At 41.1% G+C, this 19784-nt stretch overlaps 1 protein-coding gene across 2 annotated transcripts in view; it reads right to left on the reverse strand.

Moving 5' to 3' along the window:
- Window positions 1-211: 211 nt before the first annotated feature.
- NKD1 (NKD inhibitor of WNT signaling pathway 1) overlaps window positions 212-19784 on the reverse strand; it is a 150833-nt gene continuing 131260 nt past the window's right edge. For both annotated transcript variants that reach the window (XM_030582089.1, XM_030582087.1), the window contains 4 exons: window positions 13023-13170; window positions 10930-11014; window positions 4643-4773; window positions 212-2918 (listed from right to left, as the gene is read on the reverse strand). In XM_030582089.1, the coding sequence (XP_030437949.1) occupies window positions 2344-2918; window positions 4643-4773; window positions 10930-11014; window positions 13023-13170 (939 nt within the window). In that variant the 3' untranslated portion in view covers window positions 212-2343. The remainder of the gene's footprint in view (window positions 2919-4642; window positions 4774-10929; window positions 11015-13022; window positions 13171-19784) is intronic.

Consider the following 19784-nt stretch of genomic DNA (forward strand, 5'->3'; position numbering starts at 1 on the left):
AGATCAACCATTTCCTTTGTTAACATTGCAGAATGCTGGCAAATACTCTGCTGAAAAGAGAACAGCATCACTTACATCTCAGGAACAGATAACATGGCATCCCTTTTCAGATGGAATGTACACTTGTGTGTTTGCATGCGATATAACATAAGTCACTTGAATACATCAGACTTCGTTAACACTATAATATAAATAAGCTTATTCCTTCTACTAGACATGTAAATGCCTTTTTTTTTTGCAGTCCATAATTATATATACATTGAAAAAGAATGATACACAAGCAGCAAAATAGGCTTAGACTAGAACAACTCAGTGGTAACTAACCAAATTTGTGGCCGTTTCATATTTTCAGTACAGAAAATTCTGCATATAAATATTTTTTGACTTAGGAATTTTAAAATAAACAGAACAGTTGTCACACAGATCAAACACACTTTAAAACATTTTGCTAGCTTTAACAGAACACAATGTCGACGTCTAAAAAAGAAATTAAAATAAACCAGATTTTTCAAAGGGACAATAATTCTAAACAACTGCTGATTTTGGGAGCCATGAGATGGAACTAATTACCCACAAGCAGTGATTCCTCTCCAATTCCACAAGAAGGCAAGGCTTTCCACATTGTTTTCTTTTAATGTCGATGTCTCTGTGTCCTTCCCTAGGACAGTATCCTTCTAACAGTTTTAATGCTCAGCAGCAGGGAAATCTCCCATCTTGAACTGATCCAGACTGCAGTTGCAACAAAACGTGCCCTATTCATAAAGGGCCCTTAGAAATGTGGGATAGTAACATATCACACTATACATTGTAGACAAAACACACAAATAATTAAAAGAAACTAAAATCAAAAGCAAATACGTTTGATAGAACAGTTACATTTCTATGTGATCAGAACTCTACTTTTTAGTTCCAAAAGCAATAGAGCAGTGGCTATTTAGTCAATTTTGCCTGCACTATACAAATGTACTACAAATCTGAGCCTCACAGAAAGCAAAACTCAGATTTACTGACTTTTTTTGTCACACTTTTTCCCATTTGCATTTGACCTTTAAATTTCTCAGCAGCCTATAATGGTCTCATAGGTCTTGCCTCATTTTACTTTGTGGAATGGAAGCCCTTTGATATGAAAAGAGTGGTAAGGCCAGAATGACTGTGAGCAGCGTTCTTTACATGTTGAATTGTCTTTAAAAAAAGGAGCAGAGCAAAGCTGTAGGTGCTGGGGAAACACAAATCGCAGGCACCCAAGAAAATGCCATGGGGTATGTGTTTTATACCATACCTAAAAAGTCACTGTTGTAAGAAAAAAATAATGTTAATATTCAAACCACAGATTTCTAAAACATAAGAAAATGTACCTGAGAGAGAGAGTGTGTGTGTGTGTGTATATATATATATATATTTATCTATTTATATTTTATGTATATATATTTGCCAACATTTAAAGTGAGAAGTATATTTTCCTCCAATTCTTTCTCAAAACAAAGAATTGTGGATTAAAAACAAAACAAAACAACGAATGCTAGTTATGGCCCAAGCATTAAGGTTTAGTGAGGGTTCATAGCCACCTCTTTTCTTTCCTCTCAGATGGTTTCCCAATGCAGAATGGAGAGTAAAAAAAAGAAAAAAGGATGTATATTTAAATACTACTCAATATCTAACAGACTGGACTTGAGTCAGTAAAGAACCTTGAAGGCAAAAAGAAAGTATCAGTTGTAAAATGTAGCTCTGTTGACAAATATAGCTAATATTTCCTTGTAATTATTAAGATAGTGAAAGTACAACACAAACAGGCTACAAGAATGCAGTATATTAAAATCCCCTTGTAGCACATTACAATCAGTAAAAAGAAAATAAAATTTGAATAATACTAGAGGTAGCAGCTGTTTGTATTTTCTGTTATTCTGAGTATTTCTGGAGTCCAAACCTTTGAACATTGCTCCCCTGATAAAAGGCTTGTGTGCAATAAGCCGACATACGGCAGACTGGTAAGCTATATGTCTGCAGTGTTGTTTGAAGTATCTTTTTCTAATACAATGAAGGAAGTACTTGTAAAGGAAGTGCGTTGATGACCTGCATTAAATCACAGCTCTGAAAGCTATGGCTGTTTGTTGTTTTACTAGCCACTTAAAAACCAATATCAACAAGTTGTTAAGTAAGCTATGCAACTTCACGACATATAAATAGTGTAAGTTTTAATGGTTTCATATAATTTTTAAAATATACGCTAGCTGAATATTAATGGAGTAACAATACTATTAATCATAATAATGCCTTAGTCTGAAGTCACAGGAAGGCGTTTCCTTCATACGGGGGGATTCTTGGATGATGTTGGTGGGATCGGTTTTATGTCTGGTAGAAGTGATGATAGTGGTGGTGATGCTCATGGTGGTGATGGTGTTCATGTCTCTGGATCATTTGTCCAACTTGGCCTTCATATAAAATGACTGTGGGCAGGTCTCTTACCTGCTCTTTTTCCACAACTGTCCCCGGAGAATGGAAGGTTTTGCACATTTGATGATTCTCCTTTGCCCTCTGCTTATGTTTCTTGTGAGCCTGCTGGGACTGCATGGGGAGGTAAGGAAGATTCTGGCCCACCCGTGCAGTTGGGGAAGCCATTGGCATTGATGCACCTTGAAGAGGTTTATTCCTTACTGCCCTTCCAGGGTGAACAGAGGCTACATTTTTGCTCTGGACCTTGGGAGACCTAACAAAGTGCTTGTTTGAGTCCTGATTGCGCAGCCTTTGTTGTATTTCTGCAATCTTGGCGTATGAGGCATCAGCCAAATTGATGTGGCTGGGGTCCACCACCTGAGATTTCCTGTGGTGGGCATGGAAGATTTCAGGTTCATGAGAGCGGGATCTAGTCTGATTCACCACTCTATTTGGTGGGTCATATTTCTGAGCTGCTGGAGGAGATCCTAGAAAAGAACAAACACAGTTAGTTATCTAATATTTCAAATTTTAATTAGCAGCATGCACTTGGCAGGGTTAAGTTTATCGGCAGAGTGGAATTTTCCTCAGGAAGTGAACGTAATTATACCCGTAGCTGTTTAGAAAAAGTTTTAAAAGTCCTTGTGACAGAGTGGTAGGCAAGAACGGTTGAGCCAGCACTCTGGTCATGGCAGCTCCAATCAAACAACGCAGAATGGAGCTGGTTAAACAGAGCTGTGCCTAATTTGTGGGGGGGGAGCAGAACTGGCAGGCCAATTAACCCATTAGGTAGAGGCTACAAATAGGCACAGGAATGAAGTAGAAGGGGAAAAAGCGGGCAACAGGGGGAGGAGAGAGATTACCCTTTGCTGCTTGTTACAGGAGCTGGGGACTCCCTAGGACACTTGGAGCAGAGCTGTATATAGTCTGAAGGTGGTGTAAATAAACTACAGAAGATGTCTGACCAGCACAAGGGTCTCTAAGCAGTTTGTGAACTGAAGCGGAGGCAGGAGCCAGAGGATCCTGTCACAGTATTATTAAATACTATTCAATGAATCCTCTACCTGGCAATCTCACAGACAGCAGCTGGGACCACGGATCTAGGAACCTGAACTAAGGCACAAGCCTCATCTCTATGCTGATTGGGTGACTGCCATGGTTCCTGATTGGCTTAAATAAGGGCTGAAGCCCAGAGGAGAGAACAGGAAGATGGCTGTACAACTGGGCTTCCCGCTGCCATGGACTGCTGCTCCAGTGTTTACCTGTTCTGGCCTTCTAATCCTGACCTCCTTGTGTCCTGACTCATGTAGGGTGGTCACTCACATGTTCCCAGAATTCCAAACATTCCAGTACTTCTGGGAATGGCATGGGCCTGCCTCCGCTTGTGTGACCCCACCTCTGCCAGGAGACCTTGCATGTGAGGTCATGCCACATGGGGGGGGGGGAGCTTCATCTCTAAGTGCATGCCACTCTGCCGCCGCTGGCGTGACCTCACATGCGTGATGTGTTCAAGATCACATTGTAGGGGGGAGAGTGGCATGCTCTTAAAAATGGCATCCCCTGACCAATACTGGACAAAACTAGACAGGGGACACCCCAAAAGAAGACCATTCAGTTCAAAACTGGACAAGTGGCCTCCCTAGATTCTTGATAACTGACTCTTGATCCCTGTCCTCTATTTGTCTCTTGATTCTGATCTCCTAGTGTTCCAACTTGGCCTGACTCTTGGTAATTGGCTCCTTGACCCTGGACTCTTGGCTTGCACCCAGTGCCATCCCTTAGGACATGCTACCCATGCCCCAGCCCTGACACTTACTTTATTTTGACAAACTCTCCTTCTTGGACATCAGTCTAGATTGTGTCAAAATTATGTCATCTGATACAGTAAAATACAGAGGCAGGGCAAAACTGTAGTCCAAACCCCTTTGAATCTGGGGTGGGGGGGGGTTGGTTCTGGACTGGATGCCAAAATCTGAAAGCAACTATTTTCTGGTTCCAGTTCAGATGTGGCCTGCATTATCGAAGCCTAGCCCTGATTTTGCCTTGGTCCTAATAAACTGGATTCGAACACTGCTCACCAAGCCCATCTTCAGTAAATAGCTATGGATCAATCATACAACATGCTCATTTCTAAATTCAGTGGGCCCAATTTAGCCCGTGTAGCTGAAGACAGAACTGGGACAAAAGTCTGAAGAATCAATTTGTATACTACCTGGCCCAAATTTCGATGTATAGTTTTCTATTCCTGCAAGATCTAAATAGTGGTTTCTCCTTTCAATGTTCTCATCCACGCAATGGCGATAGCACCCGCTTTGCTCAGGAGCGTTGTCACTGGGGTGATACCTGTGGGCAGGAAGCAAAATGAAAATTCAGCAAAACTTCTTCAAATTGTTACTGCCACCTTGTATCCAAAAGTTCTTGGACACTTTCAAATGATAGGAGTAACTTGCAAAAATACACTACGAATGTCTGACCTTCTGGATTTCCAATGGGCTAAATGTATAGCCCTGCATCAACTCTCCTTTCCCTCCTATACATTGATTCCATGATGTTGCAAAAAAAGGGATACTTTCAAATCTGCTTCACACAAAAGCAGATAAAAACACCATAAGGGTTTATTACGTACTGCGTAGAGTCTGTAGTTGGGCCAAATCATTCAAAAGGAAAGTCTGCTGTTTGACATGGCTGCTCCCAGCTCCGCAGGGAGGCATTGGAATGAGTCTGGTGTTAGATAAATGGTCTAAATGTTCATGTGGTTCTGCTTCAGGGAAGTAGGCAGGTGTATTTACTAAAGAGAAACTGGGGGAGAAGGTGTCAGTGGAAAATATCTGAGATAATGCATTGCTTTTTGCCAAAATACGTTTAATAAAGTCAGATCAACCTCTGGCTTCATAATCCTGACTCCTTTTCCTGCTCAGCTTTGCAACTTTATTTATAGCAGAACTATTTCCTGAGAATGAATATCTGAAATACCATTTGTTTATGAGGGGGGAAAAAAAATCAAGCAGAGGTTTACAATACTGTAGCCAACAATGCTGAACAGTTTAATTCACCACGTCCAGATGTGAACAATTTCTCTATTGCAACAAATGGGATGAGGAAAACACTTTTTTGATTAAATCACGGATTATCATTCAGGGCAGCACTTCCATCTCTGAGACCGTGGGAGGGAGTTTGCTTTCCTTTACACCTCCGTGAAACCCTACTTATATCAGTGGGAGGCCAGAATTTCAGGCTGGTTTCAAAATAAGGGCTCACTCCTGCACGGTGTTGAGTGCTCAGGCCCCAGTTCAGCACAGCATTTAAGCTTTATCTCTCAGCACCTTGCAGTCTGCAGGATTGTGCCCGGTGTAAGTTTGGTGTCTCAGTAGGGATAGCCTAGAGAGCCGCCTTGATAAAAATCCCCAATCTATCACAGGATGTCAGATTCATTTGGAGGATTAAGTTTACATTGCTTTAATATATGCAAATATTCTTGCATGTAACACTGCCTGCTTGGAAAGCCATGAAACTTTAAAGGTTTGGAATATGGTGCTGAAGTCACCTTTACACCCTGGAAGTGACAGAAGCCACTGCAGTAGCGTGTCAGAAAGAACTGGAACAGGAAACTACCAGGCTTTTTCTGCTTTTGATAACTAATCAGCCCATACACCATACAAACCTCATCTGGATCTTTGTGGAATTCTACAGTTATGGCAGTTTAACTTGTAGGAACACAAATCAAAGAGCTTCAGCAGCTACGATTTGGCATACGAGTGCCATATATCAGAGGGGTAGCCGTGTTAGTCTGGATTGTAAAAGCAGCAAAGAATCCTGTGGCACCTTATAGACTAACAGAGGTTTTGGAGCATGAGCTTTCGTGGGTGAATACCCACTTCGTCAGAGTGCCATATATTGCTGCTGATCTGCCACAGCTTGTGGAGATCAATGGAAGTTGCATGCATGCACTGAAGAAACTGTATGGTTCATACAGCATAGGAATAACTGCTTCTGGTCCAGCACAATTCAGCATCATTGTATAAAACTGTCCAAAATGGAACTACCGACGAACCAGTTTTTTGGTACTGTAATGAATTCCATCCCTCACTGAGACAATGGAGAAAAATTATGCTAGTACCATCACAGCCCTGAATTCTAACAGCTTTCTTACATGTAAGATGACATTCAACAATGCAAATATATACAGTGAAGCAATTACACCTTGATGAGAGATGTGCCCCACCGCCAAAGAGAACTTTCAGTATTTCTGACCACTAGGGTTTCTGGCATCCATCCCCTTCCTGCTCCTTTGCACATACATGGAAGCATGCAGGCATCAAACACTTGATTCTAATCTTCTGCAGGATGTAAGAATGTGTGTGTCTGAGAAAGAGACATTTGCTGATGTCTTTGAACAGTATATGAAACCCTTTTCTGAAACTCTGAAGCATCACTATGATGAGGAGTCCTGCCATTATATAACAGAACAGGGAATGTGTAGGTCAGGAAACTGCAAAGGACATTTCCTGAAAGCTGCGGTCTGAGAGAACATGACATTTAAACAAGCCAGGGCTAAATTGCTTAAACAGGTCTGGGTGAAGAGGAGGAGAAAAAGCCAATATGTACCAATGGAGACTGTGTATCTGTGGGGGAGAGGAAAGATATTTCAAAGCCTTGTTTTATATAAGTATTTTCCCTGTTGCCCAAAAGCAAGTAGAAACAGCAACAGAAATGGGGTGGCATTAACACAGCCAAACCATGAAGTTGCCTGCTAATGGTGTTCTCACTGTCAGTGCTATTATTATTATGCAAGAGATGCTGGGTAAACCAATCATAAATCTGGATACCTGATCTGAATACGTGCATTAGCACTACAGGTAGAAGCTCTAGCCCATAGCTTCCAACATATGAAATCCCACCCCCAGAATACTTTTCCCACCTTACAGGCAGGGACATCCCTATCAGTTCCATCTTGAATATTAACAGACTCTTGCCTGTAATTCCCAGGAGAGTGAAATCATGAAAATATATGCCTCTCACACGATTTCATTGCAACTCTAAAGGCAATCCCCTTGCCACTGCTGAGCATGAGGAAGACTTTCACATGCTTAGCCATTTGACCAACGTGCACAGAAACTTGGGCTTATTCCTGTAACAGACACAAAGACCAGATTTTTTGCTGTGTCCGCATTTGGCAGGGTGTCAGGAAGAAAGGGGATTCTCAGGAATTCAGTGTTGGCTGCCTGATGCTCTGCTTAGCCCTGGTCACTGGTTAGAATTGCCTAGGAAGGCTCTAACATGAGCCTGCTGGCAATGGTACCCAAGGGACCATCTGCATCCTGTGGCAGAGGGATAAAAAGGGAGCAGAGCAGAGAATCTTCCCCATAGAAAACACATTTGGTTCAAGTCTGACTGTTGGTTTCAAATGGGATTAGTTGACATTCAGAATACAGCCCTGTCCTATTCAGAAACAGCACCTTGTTCAATTCAGATGAAGAAACAGCTTTTGAACAGGTTATGGGCTCTACATCTTAAGTCAGCTAAGATGTCTCTTCATGCAAATACATTCAAACTACTACAAATAATATGGACTTGTATTTTCAAGGGGGGTGGGGAAATTCCACCCTGAACTGCCTGCTCAAGTAATCAACCAAGTGCCCAGAGAGAGCTTTTGTGCTAAAAACAAACTGTATGGAGTCACAAGTAAAAAGGCAGAATTTGTTTTCTTGCCTGTAATTTTCATCTCTGAATCTGGATCCACTGCTCTGGAGTATTTCTGAGTACTTCTGTCGAATCCAGAGAAGGGAGGCCCAGTTGATTTTTGCCCCCACCCTGCACCCCCCAAGGAACTTCAACACTCCCCCTGCTGGCATATTTGTTGCAGGAAGTACATCCCCCTGAGAAAAATACTCCTGAAGTCAAGGACGCACAGAACTGGAACTTATTTTTTGCATTGCAGCCAAAGAAACAATCACTAATATTGTGTCGATGGCATGTCAGCCCCAACTAAAGTTCCCTTTCGCCCTAGCTTGAATGTTAAGACAACTTCATACTAACCCAAACATGTGACCATAGAGAGGATTTGTCCAAAGCAGTGGATCTATATTAGGAGATATGAAAATTACAGGATTATAAGTTTTTTGTTTAATTAGCCATTTGAACAACGGAAATAACACTTCTACACTGAATTGCAAGGGGAGGATTTTTGTTCACTGTATAAATAAAATAAGTAAGATATGCTTTGAAATCTGCCCTTGACAGATCTGTCTCAACTGACTATCACTTATTCTGATGTTCAGTGCAGCATTTGTCTATAAGGCAGGTGGAAGATGTGAAATGGGGCAAATACATGCTTCTCTTTGCTAACCTTGCCAATGACATGACTAGACATTTTCAGAGGAACAAGGCCTATTCTAGATTGGCATCCAAACTAATATTGTGCATTCCTTCAGGGAGAGACTTCAAATAGGTTTTTTTATCTTATCTCCAGAAGGCTGCAACCGTACCTGCAGGTGTGCATAAAAGCAACTACTGTGTCTGTTCTTCATTGGAAATGGATGCACCCTGAGTCACACAGGCAGGAATCCACAAAAAAAAGGACAGATTTTTTTTTTTCAAGTGGTGAAGAGCATCTTGAGACTTAAAAACAAAAAACAAATGCCCCTGCGCTAATTTTCCTTGAAGATTTACAATGAAAGCATCAACTCTTGGGAATCTTGCTAATCTGTAGGTGAACATTAATCAGTGACTGGCTAATTTCCTAAGGGGCTAGGGTTTCACAAGGGGACTGTGTGGCAAGGAGGAGGAATTATTTCTGGCTGCTGGGAGGCAAGATGGGTTGGGAGTCTTTTAGAGGGAATAACTCTGCCTGCTCCTCTGCTAAGAACCCCTCCCCTCCCTTCCTTTTGCTGGGAGGCTTTCCCCTTCTTTACTGCCAGTTCCCATCTGCTTTTCTTAGACTGGAGGGTAGCAGAAGAGGGGCAGCCAGGTTTGGAGCTCAGGCCAGGATATGGAACAAGGTATTAGCAAGGACTAGAACTGGTAGTGTTTGTTAACAAAGAGGTAGGACTGGAAGCAGAGTAGAGATAGGTTGGAAGCTGTCTGCCCACTGGGGGGAAGCCATCTTCTCGTGCTTACAGGGAATGGAGTTGAGAGGAGGAAATTAAACTAAGACCCAAGCCCACTCAGCAGAAGAAGCTGAAGGGAGGCATGGGTCCTTCTGGGCCGACTGGAAAGGGAAGGAAAAACTGTATTTCTCTTCAGTACCTCTGTGTGAACTAATCAGGTCAGCCATCCTCAGTGCTCAAACACCTGAGCATGTGATATGCTGGTTAAGCGCATGGGATCATGGTTGGAGAAAGTGGGAGTTTTTCCTCACCTCAGACAGCTGGCTGATCTTTTGCTGTTATAGTGGTTCGGTTTTCTTGTTGTTCTTTGAAACCAGGCTGTGTTTTCAGACTCTGCTTATGAGGCCAGTGCCCGGAAAAGGCACTTTTATATTTATAGAAATAGAAATGAATGTGTTGGTCCAGTGGCTGGCCCACATAGTGCGTAAGAGCCTGCTACTTAGCTGCAGCTAAAATACTCCGTTAACTAAAGTAGTAGGGGCGCGAGCTTTTGAGCCCACAGCCCCAAGGTATTTAGGCACTTATCTCCTACTGAAAGCAATGGGAGTTACACACATAAATATCTTTGAGGATCTGGGCCTGGGTGCTAATGTACCCGAGGGATCAATCCCTGCTGACAACCCTAGTGACCATGATCCATTAAAAGAGCACCTAGGATTAGTGGTGGGGTTTTAAAATATCACCACCCATCTTTCCTTGGTCTAATGGAATCACGTTTCTTAATGTGGCCTAAGTAAACCTGAAGGGAGATAAGGCTCCAAAGCAATCACTATTCAATGTTAATTTCTCAATTTAAGGTTCTTTCTCATTTTGTATACAGCACCACTGAACTGCATGGTGATAACAGAAGCCGTGTAAGAGAACAGGGTCCCTGCCCAAGGATTCTGTGGAATAGCTGGATAGCACAGAGGGAAAAGAAAAACAGACCATAGTAGGAGAGGGGTGGAAACTGCAAGCAACGGGGGGGGGAGGGGGGGAGGGGGGGGAAGGGGTTAAGGTATGGTTTTGCCCAAACACAAGCAAATACATTTTTCATTGAGATGCTCAACTGGTGCTCTTTTAAGTGAAATGTTCACCCAAACCTTCCAATGGGTTCTCAGAGGTAGGAGATGGTAAAGCAAAGCTTGTATGGCTAGAAACTAGAGACATAAATAACATCTTTCACTAAAGCTAGCTTCCTAGGCTTTCCTGGATATGGACTCTCACGAGCAGCTAGGGGTGCCACAGGAAAGCCTACTTCAGTAGTAATCCCATGGAATTTGCTGTTTGTTTCAAGGTGAAAAGTCCCATGATTCCTCTGACTAAAATAGCATCAGCTGAGCCTTCTGAGGTTGGCCCATTGCCAGCTCAGCAATTCCTTCCTTTGAGTGGATGAAGAGTTCATTCCACTTACCTGAGAGAAGCCCGCTGCTTCTTTTCAGAGCTTCTCAATTCTTCATTGGCTTTGCTCTCAGCTCTGTGCCTAGAGCTCTGCAAATCTGCACCCCCAAAAAGGAAAGTTATTTCATATTATTGATATTATTCTGTTTGGCAAATGTGCAGCAGTACATAGAGATTCATTATTGGCTTGCTGTTTGCACCAATCCATAATACCTCATTATGGGCAAAATCTTCAAATGTGACAAAATGACTTAGTAGCCTAAGTCCTATTCACTTTCAATGGTAGCTGGGTGCCCAAATCACTTAGGTTCCTTGGGGAACATTTTCAGAAGTACCTACGGTCCCACTGAAAATAAATGGGATTTAGGCTCCTCAATCAGTTAAGGTGCTTTTGAAAATTTTACTTTATTAGTTCAAATCAAGATAATACTATGGGGCCTAGTGTACCCAAAGTTTTTGCACTGATACAACTGTTTTGATGAAGAGTGTGGTTTTATTGATACAGCCCCTAGCATGGAGAAGTTATACTACTAGAAAGGTGTCTATACTGATATAGCTTATTCCCCCTTCCTGTATGCGAAAAGCTATACTGGTAGAAGAATTTTTAACCTGGTATAACTGCCTCTGCACTATGCTGGTATAGTTAAAGCAGTGCAACTTTTGTGTGGACAAGCCCTGGTAATTCTTTAATGTGCAAGACTGTTAGGCCTGGCCTACAATGTGGGGTGGGGGGAAATCTATCTAAGACACACAACTTCAGCTACGAGAATAGCATAGCTGAAGTCGACGTATCTTAGATCGAACTAAAATTACTTATTTTGCGTCCTCGTGGTGCTGGATCGACGGCTGCGGTTCCCCCGTCGATTTTGCTTCCGCCTCTTGCGCTGCTGGAGTTCAGCAGTCGGCGGGAGAGCGACTGGGGATCGATTTATCGCGTCTACTCTACATGCGATAAATCGATCCCCGATAGATAGATTGCTACCTGCTGATCCGGTGGGTAGTGTAGACGTACCTTTAGAGTAACACATTATAGGCAGAATCTATTGCCCACAGTGCCCTCAGAGGGCTAAGAGAGTCACCCTTGTGCATCTGATGACAGGATTTGTCCAATATTTGTACTTAAACTGATCAATTTACATCAGCCACGACTGCATCATTAGCAAGTATTTATTGATTAACTGGAAGGGCTAAACAGATCTACATATTGTATAGCATGCATTAAAGGTGCAGTGATGTATTTCTCTCTTTTCTCCAGTTGCCTTCCTAAGGCCTGGACTAAACTTGAAAGCTGTGCAGGTATAACTATTTTGGTTGAGGTGTGATTTTTTTAAAACCAACATATTTATATCAGCCAAAGCATAGTATGCATGCAGTTATACTGAGGGTATGTCTTCACTACCCGCCATATCGGCAGGTAGCAATCGATTGCTCAGGGATCGATATATCGCGTCTCATCTAGACGCGATATATCGATCCCCGAACGCGCTTATATCGATTCCGTAACTCCACCAACCCGAACGGAGTTGCGGAATCGACAGGGGGAGCCGCAGACATCGATCCCGCACCGTGAGGACAGTGAGTAATTCGATCTTAGATACTTCGACTTCAGCTACGTTATTCACGTAGCTGAAGTTGCGTATCTAAGATCGATTTTCCCCCGTAGTGTAGACCAGCCCTGATATAAAGCTGCTTTATACTGGTATAGTTATTCCTCTTCCCATACAGGAAAGGATATATTGGTATAAAGCACTTGTATACCGATAAAACTGTGTCCACACTATGAGGATTGTATCACTTTAACTATACCAATATAGTTAAAGTGGTACAACTTTCTAGTGTAGACAAAACCTTCGTGTAGCTTGTAGTCTGTAACTACTGTGAATCAGAAATAATCAAATGAAACAATGAATTTCAAACACAGACTCCTAAGTTAGAGCATCCACAGCTGAGGCCTCCAATGGGCAGTTAGAAATTACAACACACCCAGAATCAGTTGTTCTGATTCAAGTGTCTCTATAACTGGTTTTTCTACTAGGAAATGTGAACTGAAATCTTTGAGGGGAAACGTTTTGGCAATATTTCACAGGGCATATGGCACGTGCTTACCAGCAGGGTTTAGTAAGATACTCTTTTTCTTCTGACTTCCATCAGGTGCCACAGTAAGCTTCACTCGCAGAGTTTTACTGGAACTAGGGGAGTGGTTTACTGATGCGTCAACTACCTCATAGATGGTATGAAGCAAGCTTGTAATGTCCTACAATTGGAATTGAAACACAACCAGAAAAATAATATTGTAAAAACAGGTAAAGAAACATTTCTTTTGGTACTGACCAATTTAACCATTCTGGACCAATCAGGTGCCAACACACTCTCAAATCTCACTGAATTAAAAAGGGAGTTAAGGGTGCTCAGCGCCTTGAAGAAGTACCAAGCTTCACTGAATCATGTCTTCTGTTTCTCAGATGGACATATTCTTAGCCACGTTTCCCTGCTGGATTTACAGATAAGTACATCCCATCTCAGGACATCAGGTGAAAGCTATAAAAGAAGCGTTTCAGGTATATGACCCTTTTCTTCCACGTTCCTTACATTCAAATGACATAAATGTTCTGAAATGGGACAGAATAGACCAAAACACCCTTAGAAAAAACACAAGTTTACGCAGGTTTTCCAAACATACACCACAAGCTATTTAACTAGCAGTTTCACCTACCAGTTTCTCTCTATTGTCATAAATACAGCTAAGGTATAAATTATTATTTATATAGCAATGGAAAACAGAGTTTGCATGACCCAAACAAGTATTTCCTTATTTTTTTTAAATAAAGCAGACCCATATCCACAATTTCCACATCACATGATAGATAACCAATCCAGGCCTCAGGACGATGTTTGCTTCCTGTGATTCCCTTTTGATATCTAGAGGGCAGAGATATCTAGAGATTCCATGGAACACATTACTGGTGAGTTTGAGAGATCAGACTGATCTAAATTTCTCAAAACAACAAGGGTGTTTTGGGTCAACCCACTAGAGAGTAAGGCCTGCATCACAACATTTAGAATTGGATCTGAACTTACCCAAAGTTCAGAATAGCAGAGATCTCATGTTCAGATTCAGGCCTATCTGAATATATTCCTCTCTTTAGGTTACCATCACCATTACGCAGGTCTCATAATAGGTGAGATAAAAAACCATATTTCATAATTCAATTAAGACAGCTTTAGAAATTGCAAGGGTAGGGGCAATTCAGAATTCCTCTCCATAGCTCTAGTTCAGCCAAGCATTTATTTGAGCATGAGATTAAGTCCATCCGTATTCAGCAAAACACGTACGTTTGCGCTTTACAGTAAGTGCCACTGATGTAAATAGGACTTAAGCACATGCTTTTAAGTGCTTTACTGAACAGAGGCTGATCAGAAGCAGAACTACTAAATTCAAATAATCCATTTGTCTCCTACAGGAGGACTAGAGAATCCCCATTCTTCTTACTTAATGTACGGGTGGAACATAGCCCCTTTTGCGTTTGGTGTTGCAAGTCAGCTCATATTTACCCAAACCAGTCAGCCTTCGTTAACATCACACAAATGTCCTTACTCCATACTACCTAGCTATTGCTAAGATGAGTAAGAGATCTAGTACTTTGCTCATTACTTGAGATGGAGACAATTCTCTGAGTGAACTAACTCACATTTATTATTTATTTATGTCAGTACTAGCCAGTTCTGTCATGGACACCTTTCTAGGATCAAAGTATATCAAGCCCAGCAGGCTTTAAAGGTCCAACTGAACACACATCTAATAAATTAATCTACCAGTCTCTCTGACCCTAAACCTATCCTAGAACTACGCCTTTTCCAGGAACCTTTGTTAAATATAACAAAACTGGTTCTGAAGAAGATGGAGACTTAGTTCTTGCATTCAATAAAATCTTAAACCCTATAGGATTCACTCAGGGTTCAAACCCTTAGAAATGTAGCCTCAAATCACACCCAGATGAATGCTAGCAGACACATCAGTTTAACCTGATGTAATATACACGCCTCTTTATCTAGCCAGCATTAAAAGACACAGTCAAATACTTACCTCCTGCACACTCTGAATATTTTACAGTTAACAGACATATTCCTTTCAGTGTAACATGCAGGGAAACTTTGAAACTATGATTAAGGCAAATGATTTACAGTAGATGAAGCTCCACCTCTTCTAGCCTGAAAGGTCTAATGTAGAAGATCCAAATTCTGCCCTGATTTACAACTTTATACAAGTCAGTGGAATTACTCCAGATTTAGGGTCTGATCCTGCTCCCACTGACTTCAACGCTTAGGATCAAGCCCTTACACTGGTAGAAATAGAGCGGAATTTGTCAGCTTGTCCATTCCTTCCACAGAAATCTCTCTTGTATTTCCTCCCCAAAGGTATACGGGTTGTCATAAGCTGTGTTGGTGGCCTGTTTCCATCCTTTTGACAAGAACCCATGCCTGAAAGTCTGCATCAGGGAATGACTGACTGACTGACAATATCTCACTCACCCTCTCCTCTCACACTTTCATCATGTCTTGAAACTTACCCAAACCTACCAGAAAGTCTCTTAACAGAAAGAGCAGCATCTGACAGAAGGCTTCACAAGCTGAAGTTTTTATTGCAGCTGACGAAAAAAAAAAAAACAAGACAGAGCCACCACTGAACTACCCCCTTCCTAAACTAACTTTTGGAAGGCCTCATACTATGCACACAGATACCTCATACTATGCACACAGAGTGGTGGCTCTGTCTTGTTTTTGTTTTGTTTTTTTTTGTCAGCTGCAATAAAAACTCTCTATTTAACAAAGTTCTTAAGTACATCCTTAATTTTAATGCTATTTAAGCACGTATTTCAGTGTTTTGCTGAACAGAGACCTTATTGTTTCATTCCCCAACAAGTATTCTGCCACTACACTCTCCCTTCCTCAGATACGGATAACCAACCCAGGTAACTTTTTCGTGTACTGCCAATTTTAATTTGGTGATCGCTCACACATTTGTCCCCAACAACCCAATCCCCCTTTTTTGTTCCAGTATGCTATATGCTTTTACCATTTGCTTGTTAACCACTCTCATTTTACTCTGAAACATGCAAAGACAGAAGTTCTGTACTTCCATTGGCTTTTTAAGTGATTTGTTTCTGTTGCTGAGGGCTGCCTAACTCCCCCACCAACACAAATGTGGTCCCTATTTTTCCTCTTCCACTGTCTTGGTCTTTCCCAAGAAACTCCTTACTCAACATTTTAGGAAGTAGTCCAAGGCCTTGTCAAGGCAGGCCAGATGTAATACAGGCACAACATGTACTCTCTGAGCCAGCAACATATCTGTACCCATATCAGATCAGAAAATTTTGCAACTCTCAACTAAGTGGGTTTGAATTATCCCAAATTACTTCAGTCTATCCAGCCACCAGGCTTTTTAACATACTGCACAACAGTCCCATTAAAATTTTGCTTTTCTATTGTGTTGCTGCCTTTAGCATTTTGTCAAGTTCCCCAACTTTCAATATCTAATTCCCTCCATGAGGATAAGAACTTCTTTGCAATTGGGAACTCAATGAAAACACCCTTCAGCTGGGCATGAACCAGTCAATCAAGTTTAGAAGTACCCTTATGTAACCTAATCCACTTCTTCGAACTCTTAACATCGGTCTCTTACATATCACCACCAACATTTTAATTAAGGGATTCATTTACTCATGCTCCTTATTTGGGGTCTTGTAATTCTTGTACACTGACAACTCTCCTATGGGCAAACCAGCCAACTCAACCACCAACTTTATTGCCCTGGCAACTTTCTGGTTGAGCTGCCTCTAGCAAACAGACCTCTTGGCCTCCTGACTGCTTGATAGTACCTCCTTCACAAAAAGGAGATCCCCAGAATCATCCAAATTCCTGAGGTGACCTTGTGGGACTGAAGATTCAGGATGAGTTGTCGGCAGGACATCAGCCTTGAACTATGACTGAAGCTGTTTCCCCACGACCCTGTCTCTAGGGTAGCTACTGTTGGGCTCACTTCTCTCCCAAATTATTGGCACTAGGCCCATCACGATATATGCTACAAAGCCTATACAGGTCTTCCAAACGTGCCTTACATTTTTCTCCAAGGAGAATTTTCATCTTCGTGTAAATGCCATGATAACCGGGCAATTTATGATCACTAGTGCAGCATGACTGTTATCTGACTTTAAATCCCTTGAATAGCTGTCTACAGATGTCGACACAGCTTTACATTCCACACACCAGCTATCGAGCACATCAGCGAAATTGTCCACACCTGAAGAAACTTGTCAAGAACCAAGGATAATGGTCAGGGACAACCAGTTAATTTCTTCTCTCTTCCGGCGCACAATCAAAAATGCTTAAGAAACATCACAGTCCCATAGAGCTCCGCAGGTCCAATTACCAAAAAAACTAAATTCCCTGCCATACAAACCACAATTTTAGAAACTACCTGAGGCAGGGAAAATATCCCTGGAGCCGATCAAAGTTTTTTGCATGAAAAGTTTTTCTATCCAAAAATGGCATTTCCCCATGCCCCCAATAAAACAAACTTTTTGTGAAAAATTGCCATTATAAAAAAAAATCATTTTTGCAAAATTGTATGGGTTTCTTTTTACCAAAATACTTACTGAAATGGTTTCCAAATATGAAAACAATTATATTAATTTACATTAAAAATATGGTGTAAAAATTCACAAAAAGCCCCAGTTCATTTTGACTGCTATGAAAAGGAAAAAACATGAAATTTTTTCACAAAGTTCTTTCCTCATTTTTCAACCAGCTCTCATTATGCCAGCAAAGATAAAGAATTTGGAGGTGGGGCTGTGTCAATATAAATTATTTTCAGATGGTTTTCACTTAACATGTTGAGATACCTACTGAAATTATGTACTGAGATTGCTACTATGATGTAAGAAAAATTAGGCTATAGAATTCCTTCTTATCAGAGAAAAACAAATGCTTTTTTAAACTGTTTTAAGAGTTGGTATATGCCATGCCCAGAATATGCTTGTTTCCAAGGTGGGTTTCCAAGGTGAGAACGTATTAACTGCTGTGTATTTTTCACTTAATTGTATTTTATGGACAAGGCAGCTTGATTACAAAAGTATGTTTACAAGAGTAATGGTTAACAGGATTTTCATAAAGTGTTTGCTTCGGAATTATTACAAAGTGTATAGTTAATATAGCTCTATCAGACATGGTGCCGTCAAACATTTCTCACACACAATTAATGACTCACTGATAAGATACTGGCTGGTAGTAGTTGAGAACATTAAGAAAGTCTAACATGTTTAGTAAACAAAAGCAACAGAAACTGACATTCAAATATTATGCATTCATTCCATTCAGAGCACCTTTTGACTGAGGAAGTCTTCGCTCAGGGTACTAATCTTTTGCTTCTAAGGAATGCTAATTGGCACAAACTGAGAGGGACAGTACTTCCTGGTATTTCCAGGTCTCAGATCTGCTTGTCAGCGTTAGGTCTAGTTAGTAACCAGAGATTCTGGATACCAGACGAGGAGTATTTTCCCCTCCAAATTAATTAAATAGAGGGGTGCCCTAGGAAGAGAAAGTAAAAGGTAAATAATTAGTTTGACCCTGAACCAGAACAGTCATCCAATTTCATAAGTGACTATTAAAACAAAGCTGTGAAAGACCTGGATGAGAGGACGTGTGTCTGGGTCTCCTGAAGGAGTTATCAAACATTAGGACCTTGTCTACAGTAAGTTTTTTCTTAAAATTTCCCATTGGTGCAAATCCAGCTGTGATAGCAATGGTGGGAGCTCTAGTGTAGACAAGGTGCCAGCCGCGGCTGAGATTTTTATATAGATTTGCTCTAAACAGGCTGGTAAAAGCAATAATACCTCATCCACATTAGAACTCATCTCCTCCTCCCTCTGCTGGAGTTGCTCCCACAGCTGGAGTTGCACCAAGGGTAGCAAAATGGTGACAAAAGTAGCAAAACCCCAGCAAGTTACAAGATCAAGGTTAAGGACTAATTCAAAAACATAATCCCCAGCCCCAGAGGCCAGGTGCCTTCTTCTGTCACTTTTCCAGGTCAGATTTGAGCGCTACTAATGAGCACAAGTGCGGGGCTGCGTCTTGAATGCAGAAATACTTAATAACCCTTCACTCTCCTGACAAGAGGAATATGTGGAAAGATGGCCAAAAAAGAAGAAAAAAGAAAAAAGTAGGGAATGCGAGAGAAAACTGGGTATTTAAAGTAATAGTCAAGGAACACTTAAGTGTTAAAAATAGATGAAGAGAAATATTTGTATTGATTCTTTCCCCTTCCATCTAACAGAGAAAAGTACAAATGTCTTATTTAGAAGTTTGTTTGTAGTCTGGATTTGCCACCATTACAGATAGTAGGTTCCTTTATTGCAACATCTATTTTTTATATTAATTTATCATTTTTGAAATGCTTATCTTTGGGATTTGAAAGAGCATCATTTGGTAACCATCCAGCATTCAGTCTAAAAAAAACCCTGCTTTTAACTCCTGATAACTGACTTTCTTGAACATTTAGAATTATGTGACCATCCTCTGACAAAAACCAAAAACCTTCCTGAGACAGAGCAGATAGCAGAAAAAAGGGGTTGGCATTTCAGAAGTACAATTATATTCAGAGAGCTCAACATAAAACCTCATGGATCACAACACATTAGTTCAATTATCAAGTTTCAAGTCCAATTACAAATATCCATGTGAAGATAATTATGGTGCAGCTGTCAGTTCTCAAAAGGCCTACAGTACATAATAAATCGGACTCTTAATGGCTTATAGAATGAAGGGAAACATTATTAGTGAAGTTTTATAATATCCACATTAGAGAGAAAGTTA

Source organism: Gopherus evgoodei, chromosome 12 (genome assembly GCF_007399415.2).
Source record: "Gopherus evgoodei ecotype Sinaloan lineage chromosome 12, rGopEvg1_v1.p, whole genome shotgun sequence".
NCBI classification, from domain to species: Eukaryota; Metazoa; Chordata; order Testudines; family Testudinidae; genus Gopherus; species Gopherus evgoodei.